General features: G+C 39.5%; 1 protein-coding gene across 1 annotated transcript; it reads right to left on the bottom strand.

Moving 5' to 3' along the window:
- Positions 1–1,145: 1,145 nt before the first annotated feature.
- LOC137934173 (protein transport protein SEC24 A-like) lies at positions 1,146–15,520 on the bottom strand. Its single transcript, XM_068778425.1, has 13 exons — positions 15,232–15,520; positions 13,656–14,727; positions 13,427–13,565; positions 5,020–5,210; positions 4,805–4,912; positions 4,492–4,695; positions 4,161–4,392; positions 3,909–4,058; positions 3,611–3,767; positions 2,590–2,717; positions 2,182–2,504; positions 1,892–2,077; positions 1,146–1,681 (listed from the first exon to the last, which is right to left on the bottom strand). Exons 2-13 carry the CDS (start codon positions 14,673–14,675, stop codon positions 1,448–1,450), a joined length of 3,072 nt encoding a protein of 1,023 aa, XP_068634526.1. The 5' UTR covers positions 14,676–14,727; positions 15,232–15,520; the 3' UTR covers positions 1,146–1,447.
- Positions 15,521–16,622: the final 1,102 nt, after the last annotated feature.

Here is a 16,622-nt window from a genome sequence, read left to right as displayed (position 1 = left end):
AATCACAATAAGTTGTAATAAGGGAACCAAAACTAAGAGAATAAGAAGAAATATTTCTTTTTTATTCCACATTTTTCCTTTGAACTTGTTTCTCTTGTAAAACTTGTTTTACATGAAATTCACCTTAGACTCTATGAAGCTTGCGAGATATGTTTTGCATAAGACTCATCTTAAATTACTTGATAGGGTTTCTTCGACAAATAAAACAATTTTAGTCCTAAATATACCAGAATGAATTACTCCCGCATTACTTAGTTCATTAAATTAAGGTATTAGTGTAGAATAAATTACACTTCTTTTGAATCACGTCAGTTTATTGACTCAGGCAGAAAACAGGGAATCCATATTCGGACTTTTTTTCCGAATCATTCACATGAAACACCCATGAAATTTAAACTTTTATCCACGAAATATTTTGTAGGCAGAAGTTGAACATCATCTATTAAGGAAAATTGGGATATAATTTTCTCATATATGGGAATTTTAATATATATATATATATATTATATTATTTATTTCATTTTTACACTAATACATCAGCTTAAAAGAAGCATTAACTTAAAAAAAATTGAAAGAGTAATTAGTCTTCAATGATCTTTATTAACAATTTTCAATTCCTATTTATATTTAAGAAGTTCATAGTAATTATTACTAATTAATGGAGTAATAGTTGACTACTAATTTTTTACTTTTTTCATTATCCCTAACTATTTTTAACTTTAATATTAAAGAATTTTTAGTCATTTCTAATTAATATTTAAATAGTAAAATATTATTAGTTACTAATTTATCAATGGATAGGGATTATTGACTAAAAATTTATGAAAGACTTTCTATGACAACAAAAATAAAAAATTATATTGTGATTTATTGGTAATTATTTTTAATTATTTTTAATAATGAATAGTAAACAATTCTTGGTAATGAGTAACCAATGTTATAAAAACCAACCTAAAGAGGCCATTGGGTCTGGTTGAATAGGGGTCAATCAGGTTCCAAGGTGAGGGGAAAAAACCTGAAACTGGGTTTTTTGGGTTGAATCAGTTCACCCTTATACCCTAACAGTAATCCTCTCAAAAGAAAAAAACAAATCAGTATATTGTAGTCCATGTTTCAAACAAAAAAAAAAAAAAAAAAAAAAAAAATTCCTCATAAAAAGATTTAACTTATTTGCAATTTAAAAAATGAACACTTGAAATGCAATCTGAACTTCAAAAACCTGAAGCCTCATTCGACAGGTATTTATCAAGATAGAAATGAAAGAAAGAAAAAAATGTCAGTAAAAAGTGAACCTGGCTACTTTGGTTTACAATATTGATCAGCACATGCAGTCTAAACATGCACTACAATGAAGTGATATCAAACATGCATAGGAGCTGAAGGATCCGTCGAAAAGGCAAAATTGATCCTGGAAGGCCAAGCCAAAGCAAGCTAACATGTACCTATTTTATGCAGCTTGTTGAACTTGACGGTGTATTTGCTGAATCCAGTCAATATAGCCACCAGTTCCCCCTGTCTGTTCTTCCACAAGGTTAGCAAGTAGCAGTAAACCTTCCCTTGGCTGTTCTCCTTGTCTCACAAGATGGCACAACTGATAGGAGGAAGGGTCACTCTCCCGAATCTTTTTGAGTAGTGCCATGACCTTTCTTGACATATTATTATCACGCTCTCTAAGAACAAGCTGGGAAGTTGGAAAAAGAAAAAGAAAATCAAACGAGTCCTTGAAAGAGATGCTGCAAGAATCTCACGAAACTTTCATAACTTAACAGGTGCCACTACTTCTAAACCAGCAAAAATGGAAATAATAAACCTACGCAGGATCTGTTACTAAAATTATTAAAAATGCATATTCAATACCAAACTAGAGTTAGATGAAAGAACTAATTAATACCTTGGACCAATCAGGGAAGTCACCTCCTAGTAAATTGATGACAATTTCAGGAGACAGTGATCTGCCAAACCAAATAATGAACCGAAAACCATCATCATAAAGATAAAGACCTCTAGGGTCTAAGCTCTCAGCAGTTAATGGCAGCGGCTTAGAGACTTTCCAAACATCATCGACATCAGTTGGACCCTGAAAAACATTGGTGGTAGCATTGTCAAAGTTGAGACGCAAAAATTTTGCTTCCATTGTTCTTCAGCACTTAATATAATGAGAAAACAAAAATGGTCTTCTACCTTTACAAGAAATTCATCAAGCCGCATCAAGCTAGGATAAAGAGCTTTTAATAATCTTTTAATAGGCAAAATCATGATGCTGTACCCAGAAGCACATCTTTCATCCAGTTGAACATCAGCATACCCTCCATGAAGAGGAGCAGATTTCCAAATGGCTAACCCGTATAGTGGCAAGAACTTCAATGTTTCTGGGAAAATCATCCTGCCAACCAACCTATGCTGCACAGAATAGAGGTTGCGGTATTCCCTGAGGCCTTTCACAATCCTTAGCTGCACTGCATGGCGGGCATCTTCCAATTTGCTAGACTGTGTTTTTTCAATTCCTGAATCATTAAAGGCTTAAATAAGAAATATAAAGACTAAATGAGGCAAACTCTTTAAGCATTCACAGGACTACAAATTTTTTACCCAGCCTACTCAGCACAGATACAATGGCCCCACAATCTGCTTTTCGATACATCTCACTAAGTTCTGACACCACAGGCGCTGCTGCAGTATGCACTCTGATGCGTCTCTCACCAGAAGATGATGTGTAACTTTTCATTTGTTAAGGAACTTTTCTACAAGTAAGAAAGACAATGGGCCCATACTTTATATTAAATTACCAAAAAAAAAATAAAGGAAGATGAATTCCTACGATAATGGAGGATATCCATGTAGAAGGGTACACCAGCCACTAAATGGTTCCACATTCTAGTGAAAGTGTTCGGTAGAACTATGTACCATATGCACTATATTTGAAAGATGCCAATGTACCTCAGGCATTGGATAACTTGAAAATTGCAGAAAGAATGACCAAAAAAAAGAACTTCCTTATCTGCAGCAATATTATTAAAACAGACCCGGTGAGGTTAACAGCTTAACTGCGTTTGATCGCAGTTGACCTGGATGATGTCAGCATGACATCATAATTTAAAAAAATCAAATCAAATCAGGGGAAGAAACTTCTTTTCCCGATCCGACATCACAGAGAGGAAGTGGCAAGGCTCCGCCTCCTCACCCGTCCTCCTTCACATTTTTTACGATGCTGCTACCCACTGTAGTGGCAGGGGGAGGAGCCCCCACCCTCACCACCGCCGACCTTTAGGAGCAGCAAGGGCAGAGTCTCCTCCTCTGCCCATGTGCCCTCACCCATCGCCCCATACTCCTGATCACCTGTACCCCTCGACCCGTAACCCGGCTGACTTGGCCGACACATGACCTGGCTGGGATGGGTTGATACATTCATGGTTTTATGACCCATAACCCAGACAAAGGACCAGGTCCAGTCAAACCTGCTTCAACCGGCTAGTCTGGTCCAGGTTAGGTTCCACTGGACCTGATCCTTTGTCTGGGTTATATAACACTGATCCGCAGCTCTATGTACATAGTATTCAGGAAATTCTGATGATCAAGGAACCTTTACCATTATTAATTTCAAGAAGGATACAGTAAAGCAACTTGAAAGTAGACAACAGGAGTGGTTAGCAAAGTGTCTTCAAGAGCTAGCTGCATAGCAAAGGCCTTATCACAGTCTACTGCCGGGAGAGCCAGTAAGTCAGTAGACCTTAACATAAAATGACCATGGTAAGTTGTGAACCTCACCCCTGCAAATAAAAAAAAAAAGACAATAAAGAAAAGTTTCATAAGGAGCTCAATGATAGACAGTTTTTTATGGATGAAGAAAAAGAAGAGAGGAATCTGAGTGATTTCAGAATTGAAATGCTTCCACTGTAAGTAAGGTGCACCTTTTCCACATCGTATGCGCATGACAGCTTCCCAAGCAGTTTCCCTTGTAAGGTCTCTAGCTAAATCATGTGCCAATTTCTCTTGGTGAATAGCTCCTTCATAAGAAGGGTAGTAGTAAACTTGGCCGCCGGTATATTTTGCAAGACTTCCTGTAGAAAAGAAAAGTAAGGAAAAAATCATTAAAAGTGAGAGTAAAAAAACAATCAAGATACTGTTTGCCTACTTCTGATAACACATGGGAATGCCAATACCTAATGAAGCTATATCAGTATACTTGTCACTAAAAGAATATACGTTAGCTGCTATCTGGAATTTTGTAAAATCTGCAGCCATTTGCTTATAAAATGGATCTTCTGGTATTCTTAATGCATGTTCTTTATCTGTGCCATAAACACGAACATCATCGCCACGTAGCTTTAGACGACCAACACCAATAGAGGGTAATGTGCTCTGAAAGATCAACAACTTTCCTCCCAGTTGGCTCTGCTCATTAAAACACACAAAAACAGTTAGATGTAAGTCGCTCCAGAACTTAAAATCCAAGCTAGAAACTAAGTATGAGTAAAAAGGAAGATAGCTGACCATAACCAGAAATGCTGCTTTAAGAGCTGGCCCAAAAGCAGATTCTATGTTCACATTGTCCAGAAACAAGGAAGGAAGGCTATCCAAAAATGCATCAACTACACTTCTAGACTCGGACAAGTTTACAAGTAGGTCATCAGGCAAGGGAACAAATATGTCATCCAAATCCGACACCACCATCATCTGCGGCTGTGTTAAAGATGACTGGCACATAGAACAGCACACATAAGTACAATAGTACCTATACGATCAAATAGAAAATAGAACAAAGACAAAATCATGAAAAATAAATATATGCAGAATGAACGCTTGCCTTCATATTGTAAAAATGGAGTGTACTGTCATATGTTATGAATCCAATCTGTGTCCTGGGGAATCCAGGCAACTCATCTAAACTGGCCTTTATGGTCTTTGCAACAACCTACCACACAAGTGATACATGAATTCAACTGATGCCAAAGTACCTGTTGTACTGCTCCAATTGCAGCTTTATTAACTGTAAGGATAAGTCCAGTATAGGATAATTACCTCAAGCATACCACTCCTAATGGCAGAGAGTGAGACATCAATGAGGAAAAAATATAGTGGTGGCATGGGAGGGCGCACCATATATTCTGTTGGAGCAACAAAATCTAAACTACCCTTTGAAAGCTCAGGCCGTTGATCAGCGTCACTCCTACGACCAGATGCATCCAAAAGGGAGAAATAATCCCCAGGCACTGAATATATATATATATAGAGACCCAGTTAAAAACTGATATCCTTCTCACAGTGTCAATAACAAACAAAAAACAAGTAGAAAGAACAACCAAATTATCTGCTAAGAAGTGCAACCAAAGATTCAGGTAAACAAACAATTTTGAGAAACAGTAAGGAGGAATATTGGTTTTAGTTCAAATTAGTCTCCCCTTTCAGCTCTCCGGAACCCACTTTTCCAACAGACCAACCAAAACTCTTTGCCTTCTGCCCCTCTTGACACCACCTGGTGTGACCTTTCAAATTCCATGCAGTATAACGTGAAAACCCATCTTAGCCCAGTCAGACCAAGCCCATTAACACACCCTCCATCAACCCAGACAAACGAATCCCCCCACCCTGCTCAGTAATGCAAACCCTGATCCTCCCTTCTCACTAAACGCAACCACCACCACCACCACCAACCCCCCTCCCCCCACCCCACCCCCATGATGTTAGATGCCAGGAAAGACCAGGGCGAACATGTAAAACTTTTTCCTCATCCTCTCCTCTCACATTGTGTTGAACTTCCCAACAGTTGATGATAAACATACTCATTCCACAGCATTATGCTCAAACCAAGGGGAAATGCCTACAGACGGAGGGAGTGACAGAACCAAGGTGGAACAAATCCAGTGATGGTAGCAGGGGACACAAAAGAAGATCATCCATTCTCCACACACCCATCAAAAGAACATATTTTTCCAGTCACTTAAAACACAGGAACAATCACCAGTCTTCTCGTTTTCAAGGACCACCTAGCTACCCCCCTCATCATTGAGGGCAACTCTCAAGTAATCATCTCATTGTGCTCCTCCGCCTCCTCCCCTCCTTGGAGGCACTGGAATGTAATCAATAAAGTTTTTGACATTTTGCCCCTTTTGGAATGTTTTTGAATTTATGTTCCGAGACTGGCTAATTCTTTGGCTGACTCGCAAGCTAAAGATGGAGCCTCCCTCCAATCCCTTGTTTTTGTAAAGGGAGCACTCCTTGACTAGGTATGATTTTTTCTCTCTCTGAATAAAATTCGCATTTCACTAAAAAAAAAAAAAGAATCGTCTCCCAAAACATCAAAGGCTTTGGAGGCACTATCAAATGTGCCATTGCTAGTGAGATGCTTCGGGCCCAGCATGTTCACCTTGATTTCCTTCAACAGCCCAGGCTTGCCTCTACATCTACCTCCTGCATCAGAGAAATGGTCTAGCCATCAGCATGCATGGAAAGCTTTTGATGCCAACACTTCTGTGGGTGGCATGCAATTTGGAAGACTTCTATCTTCAGTTATTACAGACCTTCATCGGTCGTTATTCTCCTGCTCTTAAAATTAATGATTTGTCAATCAACTCAATTTGGGCTGCTTGTAGTGTATACAGCCTCTCCCTACACACTGTTCATCACGAACTTTGGCCTGACCTCGTGCCTCCTGGTCAGTTCCTAGGATCCTCAAAAGCGATTTTAATGTTATACGGAATCAAAATAAGAATGCCCCCTGCCAGCTCCACAACTGCAACAATGAAAGAATGCAATAATTTCATTAACAAGTGCTGCATCCAAGGGATCCCTCTGAGCAACAAGCTCTCTACTTGGATCAACTGTCAACAGCTACAAATTTTCACCATGCTAGATAAATTTTTGCCATGATAGATTGGCTTGACAAAATTCCTGAAACTGCCAGAACTACCCCTCCAAGGCTGTTCTCCAATCATTGTCTGGTTTTGGTTGATGGCGCCCCAAACTTTTGGAGGCCTTCCTGTTTTGAGCATTATTGGCTGAACACTGAGGGATTTGCTGAGAAGTTGGAAATTTGATTGCTTCCAGGGCTGTCAATTTGCAAAGAGCTTCTAAAAACTGCATTAAAGATTGGGTAAAGAGCTCACCACTCTCAAATTCAAGCCCTTGATCACACAGCTGAAGCTCATCCCCTTGACTTGAGGCCCTTTTTCTCTTCTCCCTTCAGAATAATTTTGATTCTCTTGCTTCTCAAGAACACATTTTGGAAACAACATTCTTGTTTTGAATGCCTCCAAGAGGGGGTGGCAACACTAAATAAATTCTTCCATGCAATCGCCCCTCACACCATCAACAGAATAAGCTTCCTCCCTTATCATCAATGGAGAGAAAATTCTAGAAGGTACCACAACCACACAAATATGCTGAGTTCTTTACAGGTCTCCACAAAGAGGACATCAAAGACAACCTCTTCCAAACTTCCATATTCTTTTGGCAGATTTCCTTGTATATGAGCAGCAACCTTGGAGCCCCATTCTCCTTCAAAGAACAGAAAAAATCATTTTCTTCATCCCAGCTGATAAAGCCCCCAGTTTGTATGGTTTCACTGTGAAGTTTTACCACACAGGTGGAGCATTCTTAAAATTAACAACATCAGAATGTTCACTGGGTTCAATAAGAATAACTATTCTAGTAGTGTTCTTGGTGCACCCTTTCTTAAACGTGTGCCCAGAAAGACTCATGCAAGTTCGGCAGTTGATATGCACACTATCAGCTTGATTTTTTTTTTAACCGCACATTATTTTTTTTAAAAATAAAAGGCCAAAAGGAGTGCAAGGGGCAGGAAGCCCCTAAACAAAGACAATCAGCAATACAAGCCCAAGTAACCAACAAACAGCGCAATGGCAAAGAAATAAAATTAGCTCGATGGTAAAATCACTAAATTCTGCTTAGTATTCCCCAACTTGGGAAAATGATTAGCCGAAGAGTGAGCCTCATGGGGATGTGGGACCATTCCACCCTTAAGGAACTCACAATATTGTCAATCTGGATAAACTGCTGGTCATATATCCAAGATATTTACTTCTCCTTTGGCCCTAGAGATTACAGTTTTTGAATCACCACCCAGAATTATCAGCTTTGAGAAATGACTTTAATGAACTTTCTGCCCATTTCAAAGTCCATGAAGCTGCAGTAGTGGAATCAGTAATACCCAGGGACCCAGAAAATGAGATAAGAAGATGGCTGCTATGGTCCCCGATAACTCCTACATATCCCCAATGCCTGGATTTCCAAGGGAACTCCCATTAAAATAGAACGAGCCAAATGGAAATGGGCTTATAGAGATAGCTAAATGCAATAGGTCTCCAATTTTACCAAATGATAGCAGCTGGCCAATCATCAAATTCATGAAATAACATCCTTCATTGCAGGATTAAGTGCATTGCCTTCTCAAGCATGTTATGACAGAGTATATTTAATTCTTCTCTAACAAGAGGGAACAAGGTACAGCCACATAAGGATCCCAGCTCTGGGAACCTGAAGTAAAAGCTACTACACAAAAAATCAGAAAGAAAGGCAGGCGTACAACAATAAATCTCAAATCTTGTAAAGGAGTTCCAGATCTCAAATGGAAGGGTACAGTTAAGTCAATTGTCACCCATTGACTCAAGCTAATTATATCAATATTCGTGTTCAGGTTGCTCGCCTTCATACCTCTCAATTGGAGTTGATCACACATAAGAATTTATTTATTTTTCAAGACACACCAGAGGAACATTTTCTCCTTGGGAGGAGCAATAAGTTTCCAGGCCAACAAAGGCTGGGCAAACATTCCTGGAGGATTCAAGGATATGAGCCAACAACATTTTGTATCCACTAGAGATCAAGCTGATGGCTAATGGCTTGACGTCGGGCTTAGCCACTAATCTCTGGCCATCAGCTTGATCTTTAATGCATAGAAAATGTCAGCCAGGGTACTCACTAATTTTATTCGAAAGAGGAACAGACTGACCAAAGCCAGCACACAGAAAACTAGCAGAAGTGCACTAGATTTTTTTTTTTTTAATGAACAGCACATTGCATTAAAAAACAAACAAAACAAAATAAGGCCTAGGGAGGGGAGACCCCTCACAACAAGGGATAGGAGAGAGACACCCTCTCTAGTCAAGGAATGGGGTATACAATTTGCAGATCTAGGAACATAATTCAAGGAATCGGCTATACAATTTGCAGATCTAGGAACATGATTCCTGAAAAAAACTGGGGAAATAAGGTCAAGAATCTCGGAAAAATAGTTCCAGACGCCAAGCTAGGTCCTTCTTGCGGGAGGATCAAGAAATGACTGCTAAAGAGTCACCTTCAACAATCAAGGCGTTATGAAAGCGGTCTTTGAAGATCCTTAGCACGTGTCTCAATGCTTGGAATTCTGTAGTGGTAGATTCACAAGTGCCAAGAAAACCAGCAGCGGCAAGAATGGGCCAAAGGAGTCACAAAAAACATCTCCAAACCCAGCTGGCCCCAGGTTCCCAAGGGATGAGCGGTCAAAAGTTGATTGACCACCAAACAACACTAGATTGACCACCAAACTTAGGCTGCCGCAAATGAACCTTTCTTGCAAAGCAATCGGCTAACAAATTGGCTACCCAGGTTAATACACGGCTCTCATAGCTCATGAGATTATTGATAAATTCAAAAGAAAAATCCTTAGCCAAGTAATGGTAAAATTTTATCTTGAAAAAGCTTTTGATAGAGTAAATTGGTAGTTCCTTGACTTCATCATGCTAAAGATAGGATTCAGCCAGAAATGAAGATTGTGGGCAAGAAGTTACATATCTTCCACTTCCTTGTTGATGCTAGTTTAACGGCGGGGTTGGGTTGCACATGTCTTTTGAAATTCAGCATAAGTAAACCCCCTTTCTCCGATGTTATTTAACCTTGTGGGTGAAGTATTGTTTGTTTTCCTCTCGTACAAGGAAGAATTTTTGGTTACATACCGTGACTGATATTGAAGCCCTAAACATTCGCATCCTTCAATTTGTGGATGACACACCATGCTCTTGCAAAGCCACTATTGATCAAACTAAATTAATCTCAAAGCCATCTTATCCCTCAATGAGATCATATCAGGCCAAGTAATAACTGGAACAAATCAGCAATAATTGGGTCAACCAGCTATGAGGTATCTCAACCCCCAGTTTCTTACTTTGGTTTACCTTTCTCAACCAGCAATCTAATCCAGGATCCTATTCTTGAATATTTTGAAAAGAAGCTTTCTCTTACGAACAGAATGATGCTCTCCAAAGCCAGTTGACTCAACCCACAATTCTTAATTTGGTTTACCTTTCTCCACCAGCCATCTAATCAGGAATCCTATTCTTGAAAATTTTGACAAGAAGCTTCCTACTACGAACAGAATGATGCTCTCCAAACCCAGCTTACTCACACTAGTCCAGACAATTGCAAGCCTTCCCAACTATTTCCTTTCCTCCCAAGTGTTTCATTGCTAACAAGGTTGAGGCCATAGAGAGTCAAATTTTTGTGGCAGGGATCTTTAGACAGCTCTAAATATCATTATTCAAGTGGGACAATGTTTCTCTTCCTAATAATATGGGGGACCTTGGCATTAGGAAGGTCAGAGACATGAATTAATCTTTGTTAGTAAAGGTGGTTATGGAGATACAGAACTTACAAGGATGCTATGTGGTGCAAGTCATAGCTGCTTTATACAACAACAGTGCTAATTGTGGGTTGCCCGCCTCTTCCCTCTAACAAAATTTCTACCACTATGGAAGCCATTCTCAAGCCTGCGGAACAGTGAAGCATCTCCTACAAAGTAAGATTTGGTCTCAAAGTTAATTTCTGTGTTGATTGCTTGATTTGTGACAATTCCCTTACAATTTATTACTGAAACCTTTATAGATTCTCCTGTAGTAGCAACTCCGGGTTGCTGACGTTTGTACCAATGGTGGATGAGACCTGCATCTGAGAAAGAATCTTCATGAAGTAGAGGCTATGGAGGTCAGCAATCTCATCTTTACGTTTATACCAATGGTGAATGCAACCTGCATCTGGTAAATAGATTTTTTTCTGCTTCTTCATTTTACAAATCCAGATTGCTTGCCAGCTACAATCATGACTGTGCCCCCACCATAACATGGAACTTGCTTGGCCCACCCAAACTTCTGTTTTCAGCTGGTGTGCTGTGAAGAACACAATTCTTACTTAAACAACCTAGATAAGAGAGGAAGACAAGGATTAACACTATATGCAGAGTATGTGGCAGGATGAGGAGACTGCTGACCACCTTTTCATTATCTGCCATATCGCTTCCAAGAAAGGATACTCTGTTTTTCAGCTCTTTAACATCAGCCTCTGCCTTCACCAACTCCTTCAGAAACTAAATTATGCATTGTCCTTTTGTTTCTCTCCCACTCCTCAGCAATCTCCTCTGGTGAACTCTTTTAGTGAGGGTCCCTGGTGCATCTGGAATGATAGGAGCAGCAGGGTGTTCTTTATCAATACAAGCCCTTGCGATGAGGTTAGTGAAAAGATCAGGCAGCTATCTCTCTCCTGGGATTGCACTTGAGAATTGCAGGATTTGAAAGCGCTTATATCTGTTAAAATTGGACTTATGGCCTTGCTAATGACCCAAAGCACCACACTGTCACAGCTTGGATTCCCCTCTCCCCTGGGGCTCTATTAAACTTAAATTTGATGGTTGCTCAAATGACAACCCAGGGCCTGCTAGTTTTGGTGGTCTCTTTCAGGATTCCCAAGGCAGAATTATTGTTTCGAATGCATTGTGCTGGGTGTGGCTAACACCATCAATAAGGAATTCCTCCTTCGTCATTAGCTGCTGTGGTAAAGACCTTGACCATTCCTCCCCACCACCTCTCCTGCTGATTTAGTTGTCTTGCATTAGTTTCTGTGAATATCATTCATTTCTTTTTATATCTGTTTCTTGTTCTTTTCTGTAATTGTCTGTATTTTCTTTTGATATATGTTGCTTGTTCTTTGTTGTAATTTGCTGTATTTGCATTGTGGTATTTCCCCTTGGTTTGGTGTGTCGCATTCCCCCTCCCCCCAATTGACTATTGAATTACAGGAGAAGTAAATGCCTATGAGCCACAAAGTAAATCAGAAAGGCAAGGGGCAGATACAAGTATATCTTCAACTTTTTTTTACAATTTCAATTAAGAAATCCTACAGTTAACTGTCTTACTTCTTCTTGACATAATCTGCCATGACAGACCAACATCCAGTGATCTAAAAGCATCACCTTCATCCCACAGGTTTTTAATGTCTTAACTGTACTCCATGAAAAGGACGAGCAAATCAAGGAATCTTAATACTATCTCTGCTTCCTAACAACTACAGAATTCAGTACGGTGTCAAGAATAACACTTCATTTTCCAAGATAGCCATTCATCTTCCAAATGTTTTCTTCATTTTCCAAAGAGGCAAGCCCTTCAGCGCTTCCTTCACTCAGCTGTTAATTTTAGAAAAGAACTCAAAGGTGGTCATTTGTTGAGGTATTGGACAGGTTTCTCATCCTTGGAGAGTGGCATATTTATATGAAGATACTCAGAATATCACTCATCTCTTGGATACTAGCAACACATACCAAGAACAGCAAACTCAACTGCAGATAATCAGCAAAAGCTTGTTGTGGGAGGCTGCTTGGTATGAAGATATTTTGTCAAGGGCTTGCCCTCTCTTCTTATTTTCTCTTTTGTTCTCAGCTTCTTGACGTTTGACATCAAGCTTTTTCTGTATTCTCATTTCTCTCTTTTGGATAAAAAAAACCTTCTAACCGTTGGCTATAAGAGGATCAAAGTTTCAAAGAAAGAAAGAGTTAATGCAACAAATTAGTCTTCGCAGCTTTTTTTTTTTTTTTTTTTTTTTTTGAAAAAGATGTAGTCTTTGTTTTTCCACTTCCTTCCATTTTTGTTCAATAAAACACTCAAAAGAATTTCACAATAAGGGCTGTGGACTGTACCACAACAGATATATCACAGCAACTTACACAAAATAACCAATAAGTGACATGGTATCTTAGTCCACTTATGATTCTGTAGATATTTTCTTTCTTTTCAAGGACCAATTACAACTGTGCAAAGGGAAAGAAGATATAATTCAGAAAAATTGTAAGACTATACCATGTGAACCAGTGAGCTGCAGTGATATAAAATATGTACACATTTCTGGAAAGAAAATAGTTATCCAAGTCACCTCATGCATATATTGCAGTAACTTACTCAAAATAACCAATAAGTGACATGGTATGTTAGTCCACTTATGATTCAGTAGATATTTTCTTTCTTTTCAAGGAGCAATTACAACTGTGCAAAGGGAAAGAAGATATAATTCAGAAAAATTGTAAGACCTGATACCATGTGAACCAGTAAGCTGCAGTGAGACAAAATATGTACACATTTCTGGAAAGAAAATACTTAGCCAAGTCACCTACCATCGTTAAGTAAAGAACAAATGTTGCAACGCCATTTTCGTCCACCATCTGTAAATGTTACATAGGGGTTGACATATGCTCGGCATCTTCTACATCGAATTATCCCTGTTGATCCAAAATTGACAACAGGCACTTCCTCCTGCAGACAGAATAACAAAAACCAAGAAACTAAAAAAAATAATAAGGGCAATTTCATAAGATAAGAAAATCAACAATTAACATCACTGACCCCATCAGGAGCTTCTGCCAGAGGATGAACCACTGCTGCAAGTGGTAAATGCCATCGGGAAAGCAAAGATTGTGAATTTGGCATTGCAGTTGTTGTCAACCTTAAATATCTTGAGTGGCAATTTAAAGGATAAATCTGATTAAGTGAAGATGGCTCAACATCACCATCCAGCGGACGGGGCAATGACTTGGAATCCACCCCAGGATCTATTGATCCCGGAGCAGAACCAACAGAAAGAGAGCTAAACTCCTCAATCAAACCCTGCATGGTGCCCACAGGAGGGCCAGCGCTAGGATATTGCAATTGCTGACCTAAAGATGCTGCTGCCAGTGGGCCTGGTGCAAAGCCTCCTTGCTGACCAAGATAAGGGGCACCCACTGGTGGAGTGCCATGTGTAACAGGAGCAGCAGGCCCACTAGGATAACCTTGCCAAGCTGGCTGTGTAACAGGCTTAGGACCAGGAAATAATGAATCAGATGCCATTGGGGGCATGCTACCTCTTGGTGGAGCTGAGCTCACACTTTGAGGTGGAGGTCCCATGGGCAAGGAAGGGATCTGTGGCCGAGGAGGCTGTGGATGAAAAGAAGCTGGTGGAGGCATACCTTGCGGGGGTCCAACAGGAGGTTGAACTGGTGGAGCAAAGATTGGTTGAACAGGAGGAGATTGAACTAATGGAGCAAAGACTGGTTGACCAGGAGGAGGAGGAACCTGCACAATTGGTGCACTTGAAAAATAACTTGGTGTTGCAAAACGTGGATAAGCACCCATATCAGGCGCAGGGTAAGATGGTGATAAGGAAGGAACAAACGGACGTGGAGGGTAAGATGGCATTGATGAAGGTACAGATGGTCCATTAAACCTAACTGGAGGTGGAGCTCTATAACCAGTGGCTTCTGGCCCGGTGACAGGCCCAGAAGATGAAAAGGGTGTCGCAATTGAAGGAGCAGCCCCAAAGGAGGAGGCTGCAGGTCTTCCAGGAAAACTCGGAAGTCCAGTTTTCTCATTCCCCATAGGCTGCATGACTCTGGATCTTCTTACTTCCTAGTTAGAGTACCATGTGCAACCTTGTAACCTGTTCTAATAAAAGACACGAGGATATAAATACACTGAATCAACTCCAATATAACTACTAAAAGGAATAACAGTAATACTTGACATGCCAAATAAGAAAAGCCAAGAAAATATTCACGTTGAGCATGCTGTCAAAAAAAATTCTGTGCAACTAAACATAAACTCAACAACAGAAACTCCTCTCATTCCCACAGGTAGTTAATCATACACAATCAAAAACAGAACCGATAACAACAGAGATAGTATGGAATTTACCGTTAGCAAAACTGGAAGTAAAAACATGTATGTTCAGACATTACAGCCATTTGCAACTAATGGCATGCAGCAAGGTAACTGAAAGCCAAATCCAATAGAACCCGTAACAGTTATAAGCATGAAAGAAAGAGGAGTGCAAAACACTAGATTTTAATAATATTCAGAATTCAGATCATACAAAATTGACCAAGAAAGTCATGCAGATCAAACAGAAAGTCCCAATAAAATAAATAGCTTCAGAAGATCATACATAGATATGTCCTTGGATAGATCGAATTCGCCAATTGATGTAAACCATCCCAGAGAGAAAATTTCGAGATCTCCGGTAGCGGGAATTAATCACGATTTGGAAAACCCATTTTCTCTTACGATCTTTAAAGTATTTTCCGCCAAAACCCTCGCACGAGGGGGTTTCCCTTGCTGGTGCGGAAACTGGTGCCGTTCACTAGAGGAGATGCGGGGACTGAAAAGGCGAGTATAAGGCCGGCATTACCGAAAGAGCGCAGATCACTGCATCCTGGAGAGACTGGGAAATGGGAATCACGGTGGCTACGAGCGGAGTGACTCAAATGGCTCATCATGGAGATGAATTTTACAATCGTACCACTTCTGCATGGTCCCATTGTTCACAAGCATAGGGGTGGGTACTAAGTCAAACCGGCTCGCAAACTGTTCCAAATGGACTTATAAAAGTTCTGCTTAGTTCAATTTTTATTTACTTAAATTTGAAATAAAGCTCGTTTAAGTATAACAAAACAAATTCGAGATTTTCCAAGTTTGACTTATTAGCTCGCGAGCTGACTTATTAACATATTTTTTTTTATAAAAATACCCTTTATTCTAATTGCTCTCGTCAATTCTCTCTTTAGTTGTTGATAGTTGCTCTTATTTACCTAAAAAACTCAAAGATGATCCATCGTTCAACCCTTTTGGATCCCTCAACATCTAATATTCTTGTTTGCTAATGGAATAAATATTATTAATGGATGTATCTACTTTCTTTTAGGTCTATTAAGTTGATTGTCATACAGTAGTATGCTTCATTGCAAAGTTTTGTATTCTTCTATGATAGCTTGTAATTCAATGGTATTAAGTTTATCATAATATTATATTTATTTTTTTATAGATTTAAATATATGTTAAAACTCGAACCCGGCTCGAGCTCAAGTTCAAACACGATTAAAATTTTTAGACTCGAGCTTGATTCCAATTTTAGGCTCGAGGCTGATGTCAAACTCTAGTTTGAACATATGCAGATTCGAGTTTAGTTTGGCCGACCCCTCTTCTTGTACTTAATAGAGCTGGTGGTTTCATAATGAAAATAATTCATTCTTATCGACGAGCACTCGTCAATGTAGTTGTGGCATTTCATTCTTAATTCATTGTAGATGACTCAGGCCTTAATGTCCATAGCCTTGCTTGGTAATTGTGGCATGAAATCTTTTCACTTCATGGACACTATTGTTCTTCCATTTGCCAAAACATTGTTTGAGATTGTCCCAGAGAAAGGATTATTAATTAGGATTCTACTGCATGCTTCCAATTTAAGACTTGGTGTTGAACAGTGGAGAATAAGGTAGAATTGTTCTTAACGATTAAAAGTTTCATGTAACACATTGTTGGTTAATCTTTGTTTAAGCT

Source organism: Aristolochia californica, unplaced genomic scaffold, assembly GCF_029961685.1.
Source record: "Aristolochia californica isolate CCGP_79_NKW_82.1479 unplaced genomic scaffold, dmAriCali1.0.hap1 SCAF_6, whole genome shotgun sequence".
NCBI classification, from domain to species: Eukaryota; Viridiplantae; Streptophyta; class Magnoliopsida; order Piperales; family Aristolochiaceae; genus Aristolochia; species Aristolochia californica.
This window is presented reverse-complemented; position numbering and strand designations above follow the sequence as displayed.

Coding starts and splice junctions, on each gene's coding strand:
- LOC137934173 (XM_068778425.1), bottom strand. CDS start 14,675: ATGCAGCCTATGGGGAATGAGAAAACTGGACTTCCGAGTTTTCCTGGA. Junction 4,913..5,019: donor TTAGGAGTGGTATGCTTGAG/GTAATTATCCTA, acceptor CTTGTGTGGTAG/GTTGTTGCAAAGACCATAAA. Junction 3,768..3,908: donor GCGCATACGATGTGGAAAAG/GTGCACCTTACT, acceptor TTTTATTTGCAG/GGGTGAGGTTCACAACTTAC.